Raw genomic sequence first — 21,485 nt, 5'->3', positions numbered from 1 at the left:
AGGAAAGATTAAATTAAGATTTCCTGCTCAGCCAAGCTTATCCATCCTGTAAAATATTTCAAACCAATCATTGCATTGTTGTATTGGGAGTTCCAAAATGGGGGGGGAGAGGGAAGGAAAGAAAAAATTAAGATTTCCTGCAGAGAGTCCAGGCTCCACAGGGCTGAGGAGCTGAATGGGGGAGCAGTTCCAGGAGCTCCCCAAGCTCGAGCGCTGGTCATGAGGGGTTGGCAGGGACGTGGCTGTCACCACCTACAGCAACTACAATTTCTCTCATATGTCATAGGGAACAGACAACCCAGAGGCTCCCAGACACCGTTCTGGGTGGAAGATGGCGGGTCCTGGTCCTGCAGCAGCTGGGAGCCAGCTCTGCCAGGGTCCCTGGGGACAGCCCCCCGGGTGACACCACACCGATGCCACCCTCCACCGCGCTGGAATCCAGGACCGGGGCCTGGCAAAGGGAAGGGTTAAAGAGTTGAGGCCTGAAGGTACAGGAGCTGGAGTGCTCAAGCGCCATAAAAACAGTAACCCCAATTGAAAAGAATTCACAGAATCTTATTTTCATGATCATTTTAATAATATTCCTTTGCAAAACGAAGCTGAGAAACTAGAAATGCGTAAGGAGGCAACACACAGAGCCATCACATGATCCCTCGGTACTATCAGTGCCCTATTCACATGCATCATCCTTTCTATGGGCAAAGTTTGGGCTATTTGTCAATTTAGCATGTTTAAGTAGAATTACTTTTCCTTCCACATACAAACTGGTAAAAAATAAATTTGAACTGGCACTGTGTTCATATCCGAGAAACAGAAAAAAAACAGTTTACGTGTAACATTTGCAAAATCTAAAGGTGTGAGCTTGAAGTTACAAATACCTTCAGTCCCCTTTTTATAGTCACAATGTACATATAATTTGCTCTTATAAAAAAAGAAATCCAATCTTAAGTGATTTGCATAAAAATTGCTGAGAGTATGTCTCAGTTTGATACATTGTGCTAAAATATTTACTTTTACCACTATGGTAAAGCGTATCCAACGCCACAGGAATTGTTCACGTCGAGCGTACCAAAACCCCGGTGATTTGCCACAGAATTGCTGTATTCACACAAAATCTTATGGTCTGTCAGCTTGACCTCAGCCAATTAGATGAGTTCCCCATCTTTCTTTAACAAGATCTATATGAAGGCCAGAAATTACACTTATTATTCCTAGTGTTGATTTCTGTCGGACAAAGGAAGCGCCTTTGTGACGAGCTGTTTCTGAGCGGAGGGGCTGGGGGAGGCGCCGCAGAGGGAAACTGTTCTCTTTACAGGATTTGTCCAGAAACCACTCAAAAAGCCAAATCCTGGTCTGTGCAAGTGCTTTGTTCAATGGGTGGACGAGTGACCCAATCTCACCAGATTTACTCCAATCTTTCTAGGACATTTCGCTCATAAGCTGCTTCTGAAGAAAGTTCTGAGTAGTACGCTAATAAAAATAAGACAGAACCTCAAAATGAATGCAATGTTAGAAATAGCATATATTACAAATCTTTTCTTGATAGGAACAATTAATAAGAATACATATTAGCTTAAAAACAGTTCAGCAAATGTTGCCGATCTGCAAGAAATCTCAATTCACTATTTACAAATAAGACAAAGTGAATACAGGAAATTTTACACATTTGGTAGTTAATAGGTTATTGTTTGCCGAGTGGTCTATTAGAAACTGATACTTAGGAAGACTGGAAAAAACACCCCAATCGGTTATTACCTCTTCAGTCTATACTTCAAGTACAGAAAATGAGACAATGAACACTGGAGATCACATTCTGCCTCGGTCGGGGGATCGGGGACGGACAGTTCTGCTGTGAGCACCACTAACGTGTTCTGTGTACAGGATCCATGACAAACACACCTTCCCCTGCCCAGAGGAGATCGCTGCCACCCCATTAAATAATTAGTCTTTCACCTGTCAAGAACTCACACTCCTGCACTCACCAATTCAGAACAGTTTAATGATTTTTTTTTTTTTTTTTTTCCTTTTGCTATACATAAAACGTGGTAAAGAAAGTCAAATCTAGATAACCCGGATCAAGACAGAAGATCAGTTATTCACGATACCGCTGAAATGAGATGATAAAAGCAACAACCAACAGGCACTGAAGTTCACACACACACAGAGGGGGGGTCTCGGGGACGTTGCAGACACAGCACCCCAGGGGCCAGTCCCGCAGCGCCTTTCGCCGCGCCGTCCCGTCCTACAGGGAACATCCCGTTATCAAACCTGCTTCTCTCCAACATTCATCACCTCTACCTTGTGAGACCAGGATGAGCGTGTCCCCTCCATCAGGAAAAGAAAGAATATAGCAAATAATCAAGGAAAAAAAAAAAAAAAACCACCAAAAATTTACAATACAGTTTTTTTTTTTCCCCTTTTGATGAGAATGCTTTTCTGTACAAGTGTTTTTGTAATCTAATACTGTTTAAAAAGCTATCAGCTTCTTCAAGATGGCCACCGTAGGCATGATAATATTCCAGGAACACTTAAATAACAGTTTTTACAATAAGTTTCAGGTCCATATCGTTAGGTTACTTTATATGCACTGGTCTCTCATCTGATTTTAGGCGTTTTCTACGTGGTTGTATAAAATCTTCATCGGAGTCCTCAGTTATTTCACCATCATCCTCTTCCTGCTCAAATTCAGGCAAAGGCTGGAAGGTCCTGTCTGGGTAGATCTCTGTAAGTTTATCTTCAAAGTATAATGCAACTGCCTTCCCTGCCTGCGCTACTTCTGAATCAGCCTGTGGACAAAGAGACAGGAATATTCACCCGTTGGAAATGCACATCCCTTCACCAAGTGTGCATGGTCTGAAACGCTTACCTTCAAATTAATCTCTTGTGTTTCTGCATAAACTTGAACAACTTTCATCATCTAAAAAGGATACCAGAGTCAAAAAAAATGAAATTATAATCCTTTCTAAAGTTATGAGATTGCACAGGATTGGATGACTTAAGTCAGCCATAACAACAGAACAGTTTGTTATGGGCTACACCTCTTTAGTTCTCAAACTTAGCAGAAGCAGGTTTAAAACAGTCTTAGGAGGGCGACATGAGGTAAATAAACCTTCAACAAAACACACAACTTGTCTTTAGAGGGAAGTGCTCCACAAGACTAGTTTCTTGGGGGTCTCACCCCACTTTGATTTCTATTTTTTAAAAGCATATGGCTTAGAGACACTAGACATGATGCTATTACGAGAGCTCAGGGCGATTCATCTTTTGCCATGAGCCAGCATTTCAAACAGAGAGACAAGCCTAAAACACCTTTTTTTTTTTTTTTTTGAAAAAACAACAAAACCAAACCAAAAAACAACACATCGATCAGTCCTTGCTCCCTTGTTTTACTCTTGTCCCTAAGAGCTGCAGCACGTTTTCCTCTACAGGAATTGCAACTTCTTCCACAGTGCTCATTAATCTCCACCTAATACAGAGAAATAAGGGAGTCGGGGGTGTCAAAGGCCCAAAGGCTTGTAAGCATTTACAGCATTACATCATTAACCTTGATTTTTACTAGTGTACTTGTGAAACAGTTGAGATTTTAATTATAGGTGTGTGTGCTCCCTTCAATTTACTTCTTCACAGAACCAGAAATGCAGGCCAAACATTGCAAAACTCAGATTACACTTTACAGGACAATACTGGCTGTTTTATGCATTTCTAAGGTCAGAAGAAAGCCATTCCCTGTGACGCCTTCTCCCCAGGGCTTTTTGTCATCCTTGCTTTAAGGCATTTCAGAAATGAGGATACCCTCCTATCTCAGCCCATACTCTGTTTCAGCACACCACCACTAATTTATTTTTTTTTGATATTCAGAGAAATGAGGATACCCTCCTATCTCAGCCCATATTCTGTTTCAGCACACCACCACTTTATTTTTTTTTGATATTCAGAATATTTGTTAATAGCATTGAGGTAATTTATCTACCCAAATCACGTTCCGTGTGTAGATGCAAATATTTCAGTCATCAAAAATATGACTCCATACAAAAGTTATCTACCGAAAATTGGTTTTTGAGAGAGTCCATGAACTAAAACACTAAGCCTAGAAGTATCCACAAGGAACACAAGGCTTTTCAGGACTCAGCCCGTGTGAGGTTCTAGAGGCAGTAGCACATTCTCCGAACGGGGCTTTTCCTCAGTAGAGGAAGTTTCCCCAACAGACTTCTACCATGTTCCATGACGTGGTCATGAACCATTATCTGTATAGCTTTGGACAGTTTTAAGGACTGCCTGATTGTCCCAAGCACTTCTGCAACCTGTCTGATGTACAGAACAAGGTCACCCTGCTCTTCAGTCACATGTCCTTACCAGTGACCGCTCTGTTAAAGCCTGATCTCCCCGTTTAGCTAAAGCTGAGAGGTAGTTCTGCAATTGCATTTGGCTTTTGTTTGGTTTTTAAATGTCTGATTCAGCATCTGCTCCGTAAGTAGAAGTTACAACTGGAAGCAGAGCCTTTAAATGAAGAACCTGTACAACCATGTTGAAATAAATCTAAAAGGAACGTATACAGATTGGAAGTTAACATACTTCATTAAACCTTTCACAGTTCTTGAAGATCAACCGGACATCTGCCACAAAATCCTCAGGAGTCTGGTAGTGTTGGGAATGCTTCTTTTGCAGTTTCTTTTTCACCGTAGATAAGTCCATTGGTTTCTTTATAATTTTATAGTAGTTTGGTATCTGTAAAAAACAGTGATTTGATCACTACAATGACTACATAGTTCCCCAAAAGCAGTTGAATTTCTTCACTTATCGAAATATCAATCAGCTAATCTTGTCATGCACTGTTTGCACGTTCAGCAAGTGAGAACAGTTTCCTTTCCTCAAGCTGTTTAAGAAGTTCTTTCTAACCTTCACTGTCCATCATAGCAGTCTATCATGTCACAGTGATGCTCTTCATTATAGTTACTTCTTTTACAGCTGAAAACAGAAGATTCAAAGCAGTTTCTTTCCTCCTTTCATTAAAAGATTGTCCAAAAAAGCTCTCCTAAATTTTTAGGAGATTTTTAAATATCATGGGTATCCTGAGACATCCTCTCCCCATTCAACAACTGTTAATTTAAAGTATTTTTAAATCTCTCTGTTTGAGACTGGTAGCAGAGGCTCTGCACAGAGAAGCTACAGAATCAGCTCTCAGAACCATGAATGCCAGATGACTGCCAGAACTCTTAGACTGATCAAGGGGGACGTGCTTCAAGTAAAAGCAGTCAGTTCCTTTCTGAACTCAAGTCTAGACTTTTAGAGAAGTTAGGGCAAAAATAAAATCACAAACTATTTTTCAGGAGACTCACCGAGGCTGGGACTGGCTCTTGAAATTCAATGCTCAGCTCATGACAATACAGGTAAAGCAGGAGACGTTCACATTTCTTACAAAGAAACAAACAGCTTCACATTAATATCCTTAATTTATCCTCAGCACAGAAATTAATATATCTCTATTTTAAATAGGTTTGTACTTTAGCAGCTTAGTACTAGAAAATTCAAATGCAATCCCTACAAAACAAAGTCCTTAGGAGGGCATTGTCAAGAGGGTAAAACACCACCTTACTGTTCACATAGCAGAAATGAACTTCCTTTTTGCTTTCTTCTTCCTAAACAAGTGCTTGGGCTACAGGCAAGCATGAAGAGGGATGCTAATATACAGTCAAATTAAAAAAAAAAAAAAAGAGAGACAAACTACAACCACTTTTGTCCAACTGTAGCTGCACGTAACAGGAAAGGACTGAGCTGGAGACTTTTATTCTTTTTCCCACAAGACAAAATTAAACAATTTGCAACCAAAGCCATAGTGTTTCTATGAACCTGCTGTTGAAATATTTTTCTTTCCTTTCCTTGTAATGCCTTTGGAGGAATTTGATTTGATAATACTCTTAACACTCCATGCACGGGCTGATTGCTAATAGCTAAAAATAATTCTGACTGTCAAGGTCATCACACCTTCCACAAGAACACACTAAATAATTCCAGCACCTCTCACAGCAGGAGCTTGAGGTGCAGCATAACCAACGTGCATAACTACTTTATGAAAGTTGTATCAAATCTTAAGTGCAAAGAACTTCTAATTAAGAACACTGAAGAGACTTTTGTTTAAATGCATCCTTTCACAAGCACTGAGTATGTGTTTACATGCAAATTTTAGCTGCCAGAGGATTACAGTCCCAAGGTAAGGGAGCGCTGCCACGTAGTCACCAACACCTGGACACGTGGTCAAACTAAGAAAAATGTCATTTCTCATTTGGGGATTTTTGCATAAGCCACAACTATATTTAATCTGATGCAGCCACAGCAAAAATATCTTAAAGAAACAGTAGGGGATAGCTAATGTGAGAAAACACTTCTCTCTAGGAAACAGATCACTACAGATTTGAGACGTACCCTTTGGTCCACAGGACTCAGGCCTTGTGCTGTTTTCCCTTTCTTGCTGTGCTGTGAGTTGTCACAATCATATTCTACTTCTGGTTTGCTCAGATCTCTGCAGAATGTACATATCCACTCTCCACTAAACAGAAATAAACACAATTATTCCAGATATCCAGGGACAAAGTCTCATCATTGATGCCTACAAAGATTGGGTTTTTTATTAGCTCTTACAGATTCACATTATATTTTAATGAAGACTTGGATATCCAAAACCAAGGAATAACCCCTAATGCTCAAGACAATTCTGCCAGTCAAGGCAGAACTGCCCTCATATTCCTCTCCCAAGTACATTATAATACTTAAAAACACCTTTCTCATTATGACTTTAAAATGAACTTCACAAAACAGAATCACACTTTGAGAGACCGTAAGTTTATCAGACAAACCCTGACCAATTACATGCAAAACAATTCAGGCAGGCCTTTGACCCACCAGATGTTTTTTAATGACAAGAAATTCATGGAATCAGAGAATGGTTTGGGTTGGAAGGGACCTTAAAGATCATCTAGTTCCAAACCCCCTGCCCTGGGCAGGGACACCTCCCACCAGAGCAGGTTGCCCAAAGCCCCATCCAGCCTGGCCTTGAACCCCTCCAGGGATGGGGCAGCCACAGCTTCTCTGGGCAACCTGTTCCAGTGTCTCACCACCCTCACTGTAAAGAATTTCTTTCTGGTATCTAATCTAAATCTCCCCTCTTCCAGTTTAAAACTGTTACCCCTTGTCCTGTCACTGCACTTCCTGGCAAAGAGTCCCTCCCCAGCTCTCCTGTAGCCCCTTCAGATATTGAAACACCACTATAAGGTCTCCCTGGAGCCTTCTCTTCTCCAGGCTGAACAATCCCAGCTCCCTCAGCCTGTCTCCATAGCAGAGGTGCTCCATCCCTCTGATCATCTTCGTGGCCCTCCGCTGGACCCGTTCCAACCATGGACCATGTGCTTCCTGTGTTGAGGACTCCAAAGCTGGACACAGGACTCCAGGTGGGGTCTCACAAGCGCAGAGCAGAGGGGGAGAATCACCTCCTGTGACCTGCTGGCCACACTTCTCCTGATGCAGCCCAGGATGGGGTTGGCTCTCTGGGCTGCCAGAGCACACTGCTGGCTCATGTTGAGCTTCGCATTCATCAACACCCCCAAGTCCTTCTCCTCAGGGCTGCTCTCCAGCCATTCTCCACCCAACCTGTAGTTGTGCCTGGGGTTGCCACGTCCCAGGTGCAGGACCCTGCACTTGGCTTGGTTAAACTTCATGCAATTTGCATGAGCCCACCTCTCAAGCCTGTCCAGGTCCCTCTGGATGGCATCCCTTCCCTCCAGCATGTTGACAGCTGAACTAGCCAGTTCTGAACTAGCTGACGTTGAGGATGAAACACCAGTTTTGGTAGTGTGTTAACATGGGATCCCTTCCCTCCAGTGTGTCGACTGCTGAACTAGCCAGTTCTGAACTAGCTGATGTTGAGGATGGAAGACCAGTTTTGGTAGTGTGTGTTAAGATCTACCATATGAACAAGACCACAGAGCTGTTCTCAGGAACCTTTACGCTGTTTCTGGTACCTTGGAAAGCTGAGGAGTGTCGGGACGTGGCAAGTCAGGTGAAACACTTTTGGACACTTTTCACAACACAAGAGATCCCCTCCGTTTTGGCACACGGCGCACCAGTCCTCGTTTGGATCATCATCTTTGTTATTGCCTTCTCCAATCCTAGCAGACCGGTGCATTAGACTCCGCACTGGGGACTTCCCATTCACCAGGCTGTGTCCAGACTGTTTGCAACTTTCACTTAAATCCGTTGGCTCAGTTTTTACATGATTTTCAAGACTTCCTAATGCTTCTAATTCACTCTCCAGATGCAAGTTAGTGGATAGTGGTGGTGTCAAGCTGCTCTCAGGACTGCTAAGCTGAAATGAAAGCAGCACATGAAAATCAGAGAGAGTCATCTTAACATGGGCATCTTTCTTCATACGTTGGAAGTCAAGAGCCACCCACTGTTTAGAGGTACTCTACTCATTTCCTAAAATACGTGACAAATCACTATGGAGACCCAAGTTGTATACAATATTAAAAACTACCTTTTCTTAAGTCCATCCTTTCAAGAACAGACTCATTTTCTATTGATATATAACATGATAAACAAACTTTCAAGCCAAACACAGAGACAAATTGTTAAAGATATACCTTCACTGTCACTAGGAAAAAACCTCAAATCCATCACCCTGCTCCCAGTACGCAATCCTATTAAATGAGGCATAATTGGGAAACACTGAAAAATACTCATTTGCATAAATACTTTATTTATGCTCTGCCATAAGAACTTCTGACAGACTGGAAGATTTCTCAATGTAATTACATACGTATGAACGTTCAGGAAGTACCTACAATGGGTGACTTATAGCTTTTATTAGTTAGGGATTAAAAGCAGCAAACACACTATACTGCTGAGGGTATTTCATTTTAATAGCTAAAGAATATAATAAAGTCCTCAACATGGACCAAACTGAGATTAAGTTCTGTTTTCTACGGGACTGCTTTCAACATGCAACTCCCTTATCCTAAAACATAAAACTGACAAGGACTGGTGTGTTTTGCATCCACATCACAAGTCCTGTCCAAATTGGGATGGGAAACATCTGACACGGTTTCATGTTTATTTGTTCAACATAAACCAGCAAGCTACTGTTCTAGTCCCATTGCCAGCTTATTGGTACCTATGTCACAACCCCCAGTAATTAGCTGCCTTTGCAGTACTACAAAACCAGACAGCTCAGTGCTGGAGTGTGCCCACACCTCGAGTTCAGCCACACTGCCAGAGAGAGAAACACCTCCTGGTCTTCAGGGCTGCTAACAGAGTATGAGGCTTAAGAGTAAAATTACTTTATTATTTCCAAATTCTTAAACATGCTGCTAGGAAAAACAGAACATACTGTTGCACAAACTAACTTTACCATGCAAGCACTCCTTCTGCCATCCTCTGTTTTTTCCTGCTTTACTGTTCCTGAGAAACTGCATATCTCTTCCTCTGTACCTGGCTCTTGCTTGACTTTCACTTGGTCAGACTTGAAGTTAACGCTAGTTTTCTCAGCAGTTCTGCCCGAGGAGCCACAGCTAGAAAGAAACCAGCATATAAATCAGAGGAAAACTCAGCAGAGCAAAGAAATTAAATTGACCATTTCCTGAACGCTTTCAAAGGCAAAGCACATCAGGATATTTACAAGATAGCTCAAGTTTTTGGGACAGCAGAGAATCACAGTGAGGGGGTGGAGGGAAATCTCCTGGGTCACAGCTACATCACAGCCCCACTGACCCACTGCCAATTCACTTTTTGAACTCTTCACGTCTGAGTTTTCAGCCTGGCAGCGTTAATGTCACACACTCACCTTCCTCTGCTGCCTGTGCTGGAGGTACTGGGCGGCCTTACAGGAGTGTGGGAGTTGGATAAACCTGCAAGAAGAAGCATAGAAGATGATTTGGTACAAATTTCAGTTCTGCAGTAAAATATATGGCTAGTGTTGAGTAACACCAGAAGTACTGCTAGAATATCCGAATTTAATAATTCACACAAGTCAGCTGCCCTCTCAGTCGTTTGATCAGAACAAAGGTGTAGCACATCACATTAGATAAAAACACAGACAACATATTGTTGTTAGAGCCCCAATAATTATTTCACCTAATCCAAACAGTGGGATAGCCCTCAGCCCATTAAATCCCCAATTTTATCCACTGACATCCACAAATAAAGTCAAGCAAAGCAGACTATATGTTTTGCATGCAGGTCTTGAGAAAGATACTTCTGAAGGAGGGTAAAACTTGAATTTCCAGAATAATTTATTTCTGAGGAAAACAAATTTTAAACAAAATAACTCTTCCCTTTTGGCAGTAAACAGTAGGTAATAATTTTTAAATTAAATACCAGAAACGTGGACCCATCACTAGAAATACCCATCACATTTACCTGATGACCCTGGAGACAGAGCTGAAGGTCCTGGGGAGGGATTCATGGTACTCGTAGGTTGTGGGGGTAGGTGGCTGCCTGTAATGTATCTGCTTAGAAGGTTATCCAAATTACTTGAACCAGCATCTTCAAGCTAACAAGCAAAACCAAAAGTCTGAATCAGAGAGGTCTAATTAAATTTCCTTAGCAGCTCCACATCTTTAAACTGTGGTCAATATCTTTACCAGAACTGTTCACTATGCCTTCAAGAATTCAGGACATCAGCAAACATCCTTACCATTTTCATACAGAGATCAGTCTTTCGGAACAGTGAGAAACTTAAAGCAAAATTTTTCAGAAGCTCCTAAATATCTGAGTTCTGGTACAGTCACAGGTTGCATTTTACTCCAGGTCATAGCAAACTTTTGGTTCTCAGATGTTTAATGTGCTCATCATACAGATGGTGTTACTCATACAAACTACCAGGTCACCAATGTTGCAAGAGCTATTCCACCATTAAGATATTATAGGAAACCACAAACTTGTTTTTCCTTAGCACGATGTGAAGTCTCCCTTCCTCCCATTCACTTTTTACACAGATTCTAGTTTCTATAAAAATAAGGAAGCAGTTACCCTATTACTTTAACTGCTTAAAGCTATTAACTTGCAAACAACGTGATTGAAAAACATTGTATTCAAAGTGGATCTTTATGACTGTGCAAGCAAGTTGAGAGACTAATAGCTTCCTACCCAACTCATCAACTAAAATCCTTAACAGCTATTATTTGAACAGGTATAACAAAAAGCATCTTAACGGAAACCTGCATTTTCAGTTCACCTAGAAATCGCATGTTTATGTTTTAGACTATCCCACTAACAACTATTTCTAACTTGGGTATCATGAACTTTAGACACGTTCAGCTGAATCAGTCATGGCCAGTTACTCTCATGTTTTGTTCTGACTGAACAAAGCTTCAGCACTGCAGATCAGTCACATTCAGAGATGTCACCCCTTTTTCCTCCCACTATTCTTACATTAGCAAATTACCTGCAGTCTCAGGAGAAAACTGAACATGCAACCCTTGAACACGACTCTCTGTAGATTAAGTTAAAAGGTTGCTATGGGTATTACAGCAGACCATCTGCTTGGATGAAAGTCAGGTTTTGTTTCTAAGGTGATTGTTTCCTGTATCATGACCAAATCTCCCGTACTGTATACGGGCATTTCAATGGGAACATCTTATTCTCCAGACAAAGCCATCGTCCTCCCCTCCCTGGCCTCCCAAACACTCCTGAAGAAAATGTATTACTTTTATTCTCTTTGCCTCCACTCATACATTAAATTACGCTTCTGACCTCTCCAAACGAGCTTGCCTTCATCAAAATCTCCCTCAGATTGTGTGTGGAACTATCAGCTGAAGAGTTGTGCCAAACCTCTGACGTAAAGGCTGGCCCCCTGCACACAAGGGAACGATTACAGCCCCACTGCAGGGCAGAGCTGAGGAAATGCCAGCAGAGAGAACCAGGGCAGTGGGACACCTCTTCTCTGTAGTTACTGCATTTGACTGTCCCGTTTAGGAACATCACAGAGAAGTGCCAGGCAACTTTAACTCTGAATAAATCATCATTCATGGTATTCAACATACAGAACTATTCAACTATTCTAGTGATACCTTCCCATGTGATAGTCTTGTGGAATAAAGGAAGTGAACACAGAACTTGGGATCAACAGATCAAAGTATCAATTTTACTACAGGACAGCCATTAAATACTGATTAATTAAGGTTAACAGAGGTCAAGCAGGTAAGCACAATATAGTGAAAATAGTTGCATGTCCAAGTCAAGGGCTGAAGATTTTAAATCTTCGACTTTAAAACGATACAGAAAGGAAAGCAAATCATTACTTCACCCATCACATAAGTGCCTGGTCTTCTCCACTGACCTGGATCGGTGGGATGTCCGGCAGGGAAGGTAAATTCTCTGGGTTTGTTACAGAAGGAATGAGCTCGATGGCTGTAACGGACGGACTTGTTGGACCACGGTTTGCACTCGCCATTGTTGCTGTGGTGGGACTAGTTGGATTAATAGTGGTGTTGTGCACAGAGACAACTGGAAAAGGCCCCGCGTGGCCAGGGTTAGAGTGCTGTAGGAAAAGAGAAGAGACCATGACTACGTTACAGACATCAGACAGCCACTGTGCGTAAAACTGCAACACGTGCATTACATGCTAGTCCTCAACAAAAAACTGGGGGGGAAGAACATGTAAACTCACATTTCTATCAACATAGCACTGACAGCACTGAATGCAAAACAACTGCTATTTTTATTTACTTGGAAAGAAAAAACACTTTATGTGGCTAGATATTTAAATATACAGTACATCTTCCACCAAATTATTTTCATATACAGTTATATTTTCTTAAAGTAATTACTTCCTCCAAAGACAGTTTTAGAATCCATATGTCTGTCTACAAACTTTTTTTTTTAAGAAAAAAGTGACTGTTTCAAGTATTATAAAGTCATTTACATTAACATTCATTGTCAAGAATTTTTATTCTTAATGGCATGCAGAGATCTGCACCATGCTTCAGGTTTGAATTTAAAAACATTTTAGAATTTAGTTTCATTAAAAACCCTCAACTACACCACTTTGCACTTCACTATTCCTGACTATTCACTAAGAAACCCAAAAGCTGAATGTCACTGCAAAGTGAAGAAAGAAATATTTTGTTTCCCAGAACTAAATGCAATACGAACATTAGAATTCATTTTCATTCTTAACATTTGATTTTTCTTATGTTCAGCAAAAAAGTACAGTATGCAACATGAAAAAGCATATAAACGTGCGTAGCTGTGCATTATAAATACTAAACACGTTTACAGCTGGAGGTATCATTGATTGTAATGAAAGTTTGGCACAATGGCACAAATGAAGCGTGTACACAGGATATACTTGTCTTTGAAGGTGAGGCTGCATCATGGAGTATTGTTGTCCATTGTGGCGTGGTATTCCTGGTATACGAGCAGCATTCTGAGCCATTCTCATCTGATGTGCTTGGAAAGCCCCACAGTTCATGTTACCCCTCTGCATGGTCTGCATGCTGATCAACCTGGGAGGCTGCAAGGGTTTTTGTTTTTTAAAATTTTTGATTTTAACATGGAAAAAAGAAGCCAATCTCTTTCCACAGCAGTAGGTTTACTAGTTACATAACATCAAGAAAAGCCAATAAGTTGTCACATTTAAAGTATGGCAGATTTCAAAAGATTTTTCACCTTTATAAACTGCTTGGCAAGTTTACGTTTCAGCGGGCAATTTTAAGTCTCGGTGTTATGGCAAAAGGTGAAATAAGAATGTAGGAGACACTTACCTGCTGCTGCAAGACCTGCTGGCTGCTCTGCCTGGGAACGGACCCCGTTGGCTGCCCCATCCTCATCTGCTGCAGCTGCTGGTGCTTCTGGGCATAAACTTGCTGCTGCATGTGCTGAAGCCGGAGCTGCGCCAGATTAATTTGTCCCGGAGCTTTGTTGATGTGGTTTGTTCCTGGAGGAGCTTGTCCAACCACTACATTAGGAGTGTAAGTAGGAGTTGGTTTATTTTCAATGACAAGGTTACCTAAACAAAACAAAGAAAGAACTAGTAAGCAGTTAAATCTCCATCATCATCCTAAGACTGATAAATGTAGGATATTCAGATGTTTCTAATTCAGTTTCCTTGGGGACAGTAATAAAGCAATTTGAGTTTGAAATTTTAAGTCTCTTTTAAGACCACACAGCTAGAGCGCAAGCTCCGGTCTGATTTTAAAGGGAAAACACAAAATGATTAGTTTAGTGTTTTTTGGTTTTTTTTTTACTTTGAACATGTAGTCATTGGAATTTGCATGTCATTTTTTATTGAGGCTGAGAGTTTCTGTTCTGCTTCCTGTACAACTTCCCCTGCCTGCCCTGGGTTCCTAGTCAAAAACCATCTGAAGCTCTGTTCTGGAGAGCCTTGCTTTTTCCTACTTCACTAATCTCCAAGGGTAACAGCACTCAAAAATTGCTTGAGGAACTGCCCATGAAGAAGTAGTGTCAGCTTTAAACCGCTACTTACACAATGAAAAGTTAGTTTACTGTGCACACAAACCTCCTTGAATGAAGAAACACAATTTTCTCACCTAAATTGACGACGTTCTTTGCCCAGAATGTAGGGTCACAATGGAAGCGAATCGCTCCATTGGCAGCTGGGACAGGATCACAACGTGCCTTTAAAATATGACGTAACTGGAATGTTATCTAATGGAAAGCAAAAACAAGAGTGTTGATGACAATGAAATAAAAAATGAGAACGTTAAGAAGTGTGCCTTTGCCCAGTGAGTTTAGACTGCTGATCACCAGCAAGGACTGCCAATAGCACATTTGGCTGGTAGCCTGGAAAGTACGCAATTCTCCAGGAAAACCACCCACTGTACTACTAATTTTTTACTCAACTCAAAGGATTACAGACAAGTACTGTTATACAATAATACTGCTTCTGCAGTGATTCAGGTGAAACACTCAGGTGCCTTCACAGAGCTTGACCTCGTTCCTTCTACTGTCAAGTCCTTCATTTACATATGAAACGTGGTGTACAAGCTGGGAAATTTATCCCACTGTTACAGAAAGTTTTGTTTTGTTTTTTTAAATGAAGCACAAACAACTCCTTGTCTCTTCCTTGGATATAATCTGGTGAAGCTACACAGTATTTAGACAATTCTTTGACTAAATGCTCCTGCCCTGCACAGCCCAGTCGGAGGACGCTTCCTTACCAGCCGCTTACTGTAGAGCAAAGCAGTACTGCTGCCGCTTGCAATAGCCCAATTAGTGAAGTTCATCACATGCTTCACTTGTCGTGAAAGACCAGTGATGTCATTTTGTTGCTGTATTAACTTCATCTGTCTCTCCTTTGTGACATTCTACAAAGAAACACAAACTTTTATTACAATGAGGGCTTCAGATTTAGGAGGAAAATCTAAACCGCTGTCACAGTTCTTAGAGCGAAAGAAAAACGTCACAAGCCAAGCAGCTTATACTAATGCTCATATCCAGAGTGGGGAGAACCATCAAGTAATAATTCTCTATTATTCCACTCTACTGTTCCTCTCAGAGGTATCAAAGTGCAGGAAAAATCTGTTTTCAAACACAGAATGCGAGTTCTCAATAGGAGACTGGAAACTGTGAAAAACAATTTTTCTCTTAACTGTACCTCAAGGTGCTGTAAGAGAGATTTTCCCTTTTTATTGATTTCATTGATGAGGGTGAATATAGCCACTTTGATTTCCTGTTCTACTCGTTTGTTTGTTTCATTTACTTCTTTTATCCTAAAAAAAAATAAAAATATATATATATAAATGTATTGTCAGGCAGTTGCTCTACACTACGCTGCCAAATACCAAACACCACAGGCATCTTCCTGCTAAGGGATGAAGGAGTAATTTCTGTACTGAAGAAGTTCTGATAAGCACGAAATTTATAGCTTGTTTGATTTCTAACAGAGAAATCATCATTAAGCAATTTTTTAAAAGAAATGGAAAAATTTCAGTTTTGGAAAAAAATTAAACTGTCTGGAATCAAAATAGTTTCTCAATTAACAACTGGTGTTTTACTTAAAATAATGTGAAACAGTCCTTGTGATTTATACACTTTATTTATATTTTTACACATACAGACATACCCAGCCAAGACACATATATATTTATCTCCATACCATGTCTCTTTCACTATAAAGAATTTATACATGATGCCTTAAACTTTTATGCTATTGCATATTAACCCAAAAGAAAGTCAATCCTGAATTTCAGACGGATCCCTCCATCTCCCAAAAAAGTCTTGTAAGAAAAAGGTTATTACATACCTGCAATTAACACACAATAAGGATATAAACATTTCACTAATGATTTGCCTGACATCAGTCTACATTATTCTCTTGTGTTTTACTACTACTGCATTTCAGTTTTTTACACCTCACATCTCTTCATCGTTTCTATCACCGTCCTTCTTCCTCAGTTTTAGTGTCTTCTCTATTCTCAACTTCTTCAGACTCAAGAAAAACATCTTGAGCATTGTCCAGAGAATTTGAAATACAGCATTTCTTAAAGGGCTTCTTTTTTCTAAAGGGCTTCTTTGCTGCCAGATCAAGCATCTGAACTTGGGACATCACTCATCCTGACAGCATCGTGAGACCAATACTCCTTTGTCTGATAACAATCTTCATTGTTGGTGTCAAATGCCATTTAAGGCACCTTGGACACGTTTTCATGACAGCACAACCTGGTCTTTTACTCCAAAAAACATTCAACTAACCCTTCATTAAATCCCTAGGGATCCATCCTTGGCTTTGGCACCGAACAACCATCCCAGGAGGCAGCTGCTCCTTCAACACTGTTTTACACTTCACAATCCCATACAATGGCAATTTCATACCATCTGCCAACACTGACAACATTACTGTAATAAACTTTTTTTTTTTCATCTGCTGAAGTTTTTATGGTAATGGATTGTGCGCCCTACACTTCAGAGTAACTGAGTGGCACACCAAAGAAAATTAGTGTCCCACTTGCACCACCCGTTTGGCTCAGCAGACAACCATGATCTCTACACAACCCAATCACAGGCTGCAAAAATTCACTGAATTTTCAGTGAAGCCAGAAACTCATAGGCAAAAGCCATTACAGTGTGTTACTCATATACGTACCACCCATTATGGGCCCTGAATTCTTATCAGAGAACATTTTGTAACAATTCTGCAGAATGTCCTGCTTCACGATGGTGTTCTCTTTTTGGTCCCTTCAAAGAGCTCCACGCTGAATCAACACATAGAAGTTTCCACTGCTTAGATCTTCACACATTTGCCTCTGTCACATTGTATGTTCTCCTTCCCTTACAACCCTTTTTTTTTTTTTTTAAATGTACATGGTACCACTGGGAGTTAAAAATTTGCACCAGAACTTCCCCGTATATCTTTGGTACACTTCCTTCTACCCTCGTACTTCCCATCCCTGACCATCTGTCATTTTGCAAGTGACACAGAAGTTGCAGAAGGCTCACAAAACCACTGAGAATCACAGTGGAATTCCCAGACCTGCACCACACCACGCACCACCACACATAATAAATGTGTCACATCTTTGGTTCTCCCCAGAGGTGCCATAAAAGACATCTTCTTTGGCATTAGTTTCTTGTAACAACTTCCAACAGATGCACAGGATTGTAGGGAAGAAAACATTACAAAAAGTAATTAAGTCCAACACAACTAAAGATACAGAATCAGCTAAAATGTAAGTATTATTCTAGTCCCAACATTCATCTTACTCTGATTCGTTAAAAAGGCAATCTAATAATAACAGTAAATCATTTTGGGGTACTTACCTATTCTGAACTTGGGTAGCTGCAAAATTTACATAGTTCTTCTTCTCAAGAAGCTTGGCCAACAGGTTCTCAATTGCTCCCTTCTGGTTCTGAAAAGCTTCTTCCAGAAACTGATACCTTTTCAACAGGGAAAAGACAACATCATTACCAAGGAGCAATGTGCCGACACTAAGGGTTCTCAATTTAGAGGTAAAGCTATAAAATTTTGAAAAAAATATGACAAAACACACAGAAAAAATAAACTATACGCATGCCCATCAATGTGCACAACATCTCAGCATCGATAAAACCCTCTGTAAGTGTCCAGAAGACTGAACTTCTGTGGGTCACTTCTTAATCTCAACTACACAGGAGACAATGCCCTGTGCCGTTCCACAAGACAGCAACCTATGGAACAGCTAAAGGAGATACCAGAGACTTCAAAGTACAACAAATCATTTTGTTAATGTTAGATGAGGAAAACACACCAATAGCTTAAACACACATTAAATGATACAAAAACCCCACCCTATTGCAGCAAATCAGTTTTTCAGCTGAGATTATATTGCTCATATCTGACTGAATTAGTTTAATCCAAAAGAGAATACTCCTATTAAAAAAACCTTAATTTTTAGAATTTTTTCAGTACTTCCAGGGGAAGAACAACTTTCCCTTCCAAGTCCTTCAAACAGCTACTTTACTAAAGGCACCTTCCATTACTTTATCTGAAGAGTGCAAGTAGCTACATTGAAGGAAAATAACAAAGTTAGCTGCATTTTCCTAACATACTATGCATCACAAGAGGAATTAACAACACAAAAGCAGCAAAATGCCCATGTTGAAATGGGAAGAGGCATTAAATAGCTCCAAGAGTTTTCATCTTTTGTGATTGACTGCTCAGCTATCAAAGATTCCCCCCAAAACCCAGGATTCCTGTCAGTCACTTGCCACTTCTTGCCTTTGCAGCAAGTAAACTTAATGCTCTGATGTAAAATTTGTCAACAACAGGGAAAACTCAGGTTCCCAGACTGTCTTCCCTTCTTCACTACACTAAAACCCAACATTCAAATTGGCAGAGAACTCCTACAACTAAAGTGAAGCATTTTATAAGCCACATCAGAAGTAACCCATACTATCTCCCAACCACTGCTGAAAAGAAAATAGTGTCATCTTTTATCCAATCTAGGAGAATATTATAATCTAGTCTAACAGGAAAAGACTTTTGGGTCTATGATCAAACTGACAGTAACACTGCTTTTTGAGTCAAATTTCTCAGTTACAATAACCAAGACTTGGGCAAAGAGAATTCTATTCACAACAGAAATGACTTTGCTCCTGTTCATTCAAGTTTCTACGAACAACAGACAAGTTCCAGCTGCAGGAGTTCAGATGCCTCAGTCTCAGTGTTAAAAGGGTGCTTTCTCTTTTTTTTTTTTGGAAATATTGTATTGTAGTTCTAGCTTCCAAAGTGTGCAGACAGAAAGCTACCTAAATTAGAGGAACTGCACCATTACACTGCCAAAAGAATGTCAGCTTTCTACAGAATCGCCAGCAATTCTTCCACCTGAAATCCTGAACTGAACACTGGGCCATGGAGTTTACTGAAATGGCAATTCCTTCTCCTTTGGTGCAAACTATCAGGATTTTAGATAAGAAGTAAATAGGACATTAAATTCAATTCCTGTTTCCACTTGTTTTCCTTCAATGATTTATTGAGCTTCATAAAAACCTCAATTGTACTTCGTGGCAGACAAAGCAGTCGCCCTACTCATCTGTAATTCACATCTGCAGACAGAACAATTTTTAACAAATATTCTGCAACAAAGCATGTTAATAGCAAGGTATTCTCTTCTCTTACTGGAAAAGAACAGGTAAGTAGAACAAGATACATCTGTTAATCCGTTAGCATCATGCACAAAACAGATGCAAAGAAATCAACTAGAAAAAGTTAGTGAACAAATCCCAGGAGACCGTGCCTTCCGGACAAGAGTGTCCTTCAGGGTATTTATGATCAAGCCTATGAAAGAACAGAGCAGGAATATTCGGGGTTGTTAATATTTTAATAGTAAGTACTAATTTCAAAAGTAAAAGTTCTCCATTAGGCTGCTGCAGCAGTCTATGAGAGTAATCACTACTCTAGGAAAAAACCATTAAATTCAATATTGCAGCATACTGTCAAGCACCTTCACAGAGAGGTGTTACGTGTAGAGTGACTGGGAAAAGCAGTGATGCAGTGGCTGAAAAATACATATTTTTCCCCAGACCCCCTATCCTAACACTGCAAAATAGTTTTTCAAATATCCAAACAACTATATGACAGAGCTGCTAAAAAGCAGGAAGTTTTAATGTATCTTAAGGGATTCCAACTTTTTCTAGCAGCCCAGAGAAAAGTAAGCTCAAGTCAAACCCCATCATTTCTTTTTACTCGGAATGAGGCAACTTTCAACCAACTAAAACCAAACAATTCTTCCCTCTACTAGAAAAATATATTCATCTGAGGCAAAATTTATACCTTGCTTTACAAAATTACCCCAAGTTGAAAGACTTTTGAATGATAAAATATGCCCTTTCAAAAAATTACCTCATCCATGACTCACTCTATCACTTTTGCTTCATTAGAGCCCTGGGTGCTCAGGGCTGTGCCATGTCTGGTCAAGCCCTGGTCAACACCAGCCCAATTAGCACCTTAATCCCCCCAAATCACCCCGGACCACAGCGTTCAGAATCCACTCTGGAGACCCTTGAGAAAGCTCAACCCACTGATCACTTTAAGTTTTCAGCACTCCACATGGGTTCTCCTTTAAGGGATCGTTTCAGTCCAACAGGGAGTAAATACAAGAGTATTTAGTGACACAACTGTTTGCCATCAACGCCATTCCACGCTCTGCGAAAGCACGGCACAGGAATTAAGACATGGGAACATTTGTACCTGTGTTCTTTGTGCTCCAGTAACTGACAGTCTCTGCATGTCAGCCTGTCACAGGTTTCACAGAAAAGTTTTAACTGCTCTTGTTTGTGGACAGGACAGAAAACAGGACGTTGACCAGATGCTCCCACGGCCTCTGTTTTTAAAAATAAACCATTTTTGCATTTTAAAATAAAATTTAGACAATCTGAAGAGCAAAATTACTAACTTCCAAGCTAAGTAACAGCCAAGAATTCAGACAAAGACAACTACAGACCCATTCTCACCCTAGAGGTACGTGAGTGCATTCTCACTGAAGTATTTACAGTGCCAGTGGTTTACAGCTGGTTGTGCTTTATCGCATTCAAAGGAGAGGAGGAGGAGGAGGAGAAACTCCTCTCCTGCCACTCAAGAGACACCGGCAAAGTGTACACAAACACCAGGATCTTGTACACATGTTTAAACATTAAGTTGCATGCGATTTCACCTCTGACACATTGAATGAATCAAACCTCACAAACTTTTATGCTGTCAAACACCCATCGGTTTTCGAAATTATCACTTCAAAACCTTTATGACCTCATTAAGTCATATGCAACTGAAGTAGCAAATGCAAACAAACATTGCCCATGTTTAGAGTTACTTAAACCCCAGCTAAACTACTTAGCTTTTCCACTTAAAAACAGATAACGTCAAAAAATAGCTTCAAGTTTAATAAAAAGTGCTGCACAGTCTTCTAAAGATATTTTGAGCTCAGCACAGAGGAAAGCAGCCTTTGGAAGATAGAAGAGGTAAGGTTTAAAACGTGAATGTCTTCCTCAGTCTCCAGCAC

General features: G+C 40.4%; 1 protein-coding gene across 4 annotated transcripts in view; it reads right to left on the bottom strand.

Annotated features, from left to right (window-relative positions):
• Window positions 1–558: 558 nt before the first annotated feature.
• TRIM33 (tripartite motif containing 33) overlaps window positions 559–21,485 on the bottom strand; it is a 30,693-nt gene continuing 9,766 nt past the window's right edge. The window contains exons 4-20 of one of the 4 annotated variants that reach the window (XM_014948545.1): window positions 20,678–20,810; window positions 17,770–17,886; window positions 15,608–15,722; window positions 15,171–15,317; window positions 14,541–14,658; window positions 13,755–13,999; window positions 13,340–13,504; window positions 12,329–12,529; window positions 10,408–10,540; window positions 9,833–9,896; window positions 9,401–9,560; window positions 8,013–8,356; window positions 6,421–6,544; window positions 5,337–5,411; window positions 4,573–4,725; window positions 2,867–2,917; window positions 559–2,786 (exon numbers count right to left, since the gene is read on the bottom strand). In XM_014948545.1, coding sequence (XP_014804031.1) covers window positions 2,574–2,786; window positions 2,867–2,917; window positions 4,573–4,725; window positions 5,337–5,411; window positions 6,421–6,544; window positions 8,013–8,356; window positions 9,401–9,560; window positions 9,833–9,896; window positions 10,408–10,540; window positions 12,329–12,529; window positions 13,340–13,504; window positions 13,755–13,999; window positions 14,541–14,658; window positions 15,171–15,317; window positions 15,608–15,722; window positions 17,770–17,886; window positions 20,678–20,810 — 2,558 coding nt within the window. In that variant the 3' untranslated portion in view covers window positions 559–2,573. The other 3 variants (XM_014948547.1, XM_014948548.1, XM_014948546.1) reach the window with 3 other exon arrangements.

The sequence above is a fragment of the Calidris pugnax genome, unplaced genomic scaffold, assembly GCF_001431845.1.
Source record: "Calidris pugnax isolate Ruff unplaced genomic scaffold, ASM143184v1 scaffold91, whole genome shotgun sequence".
Classification (NCBI taxonomy): Eukaryota; Metazoa; Chordata; class Aves; order Charadriiformes; family Scolopacidae; genus Calidris; species Calidris pugnax.
Note: the sequence above shows the minus strand (reverse complement) of the source record. Positions and strands in the feature narration are given on the sequence as shown.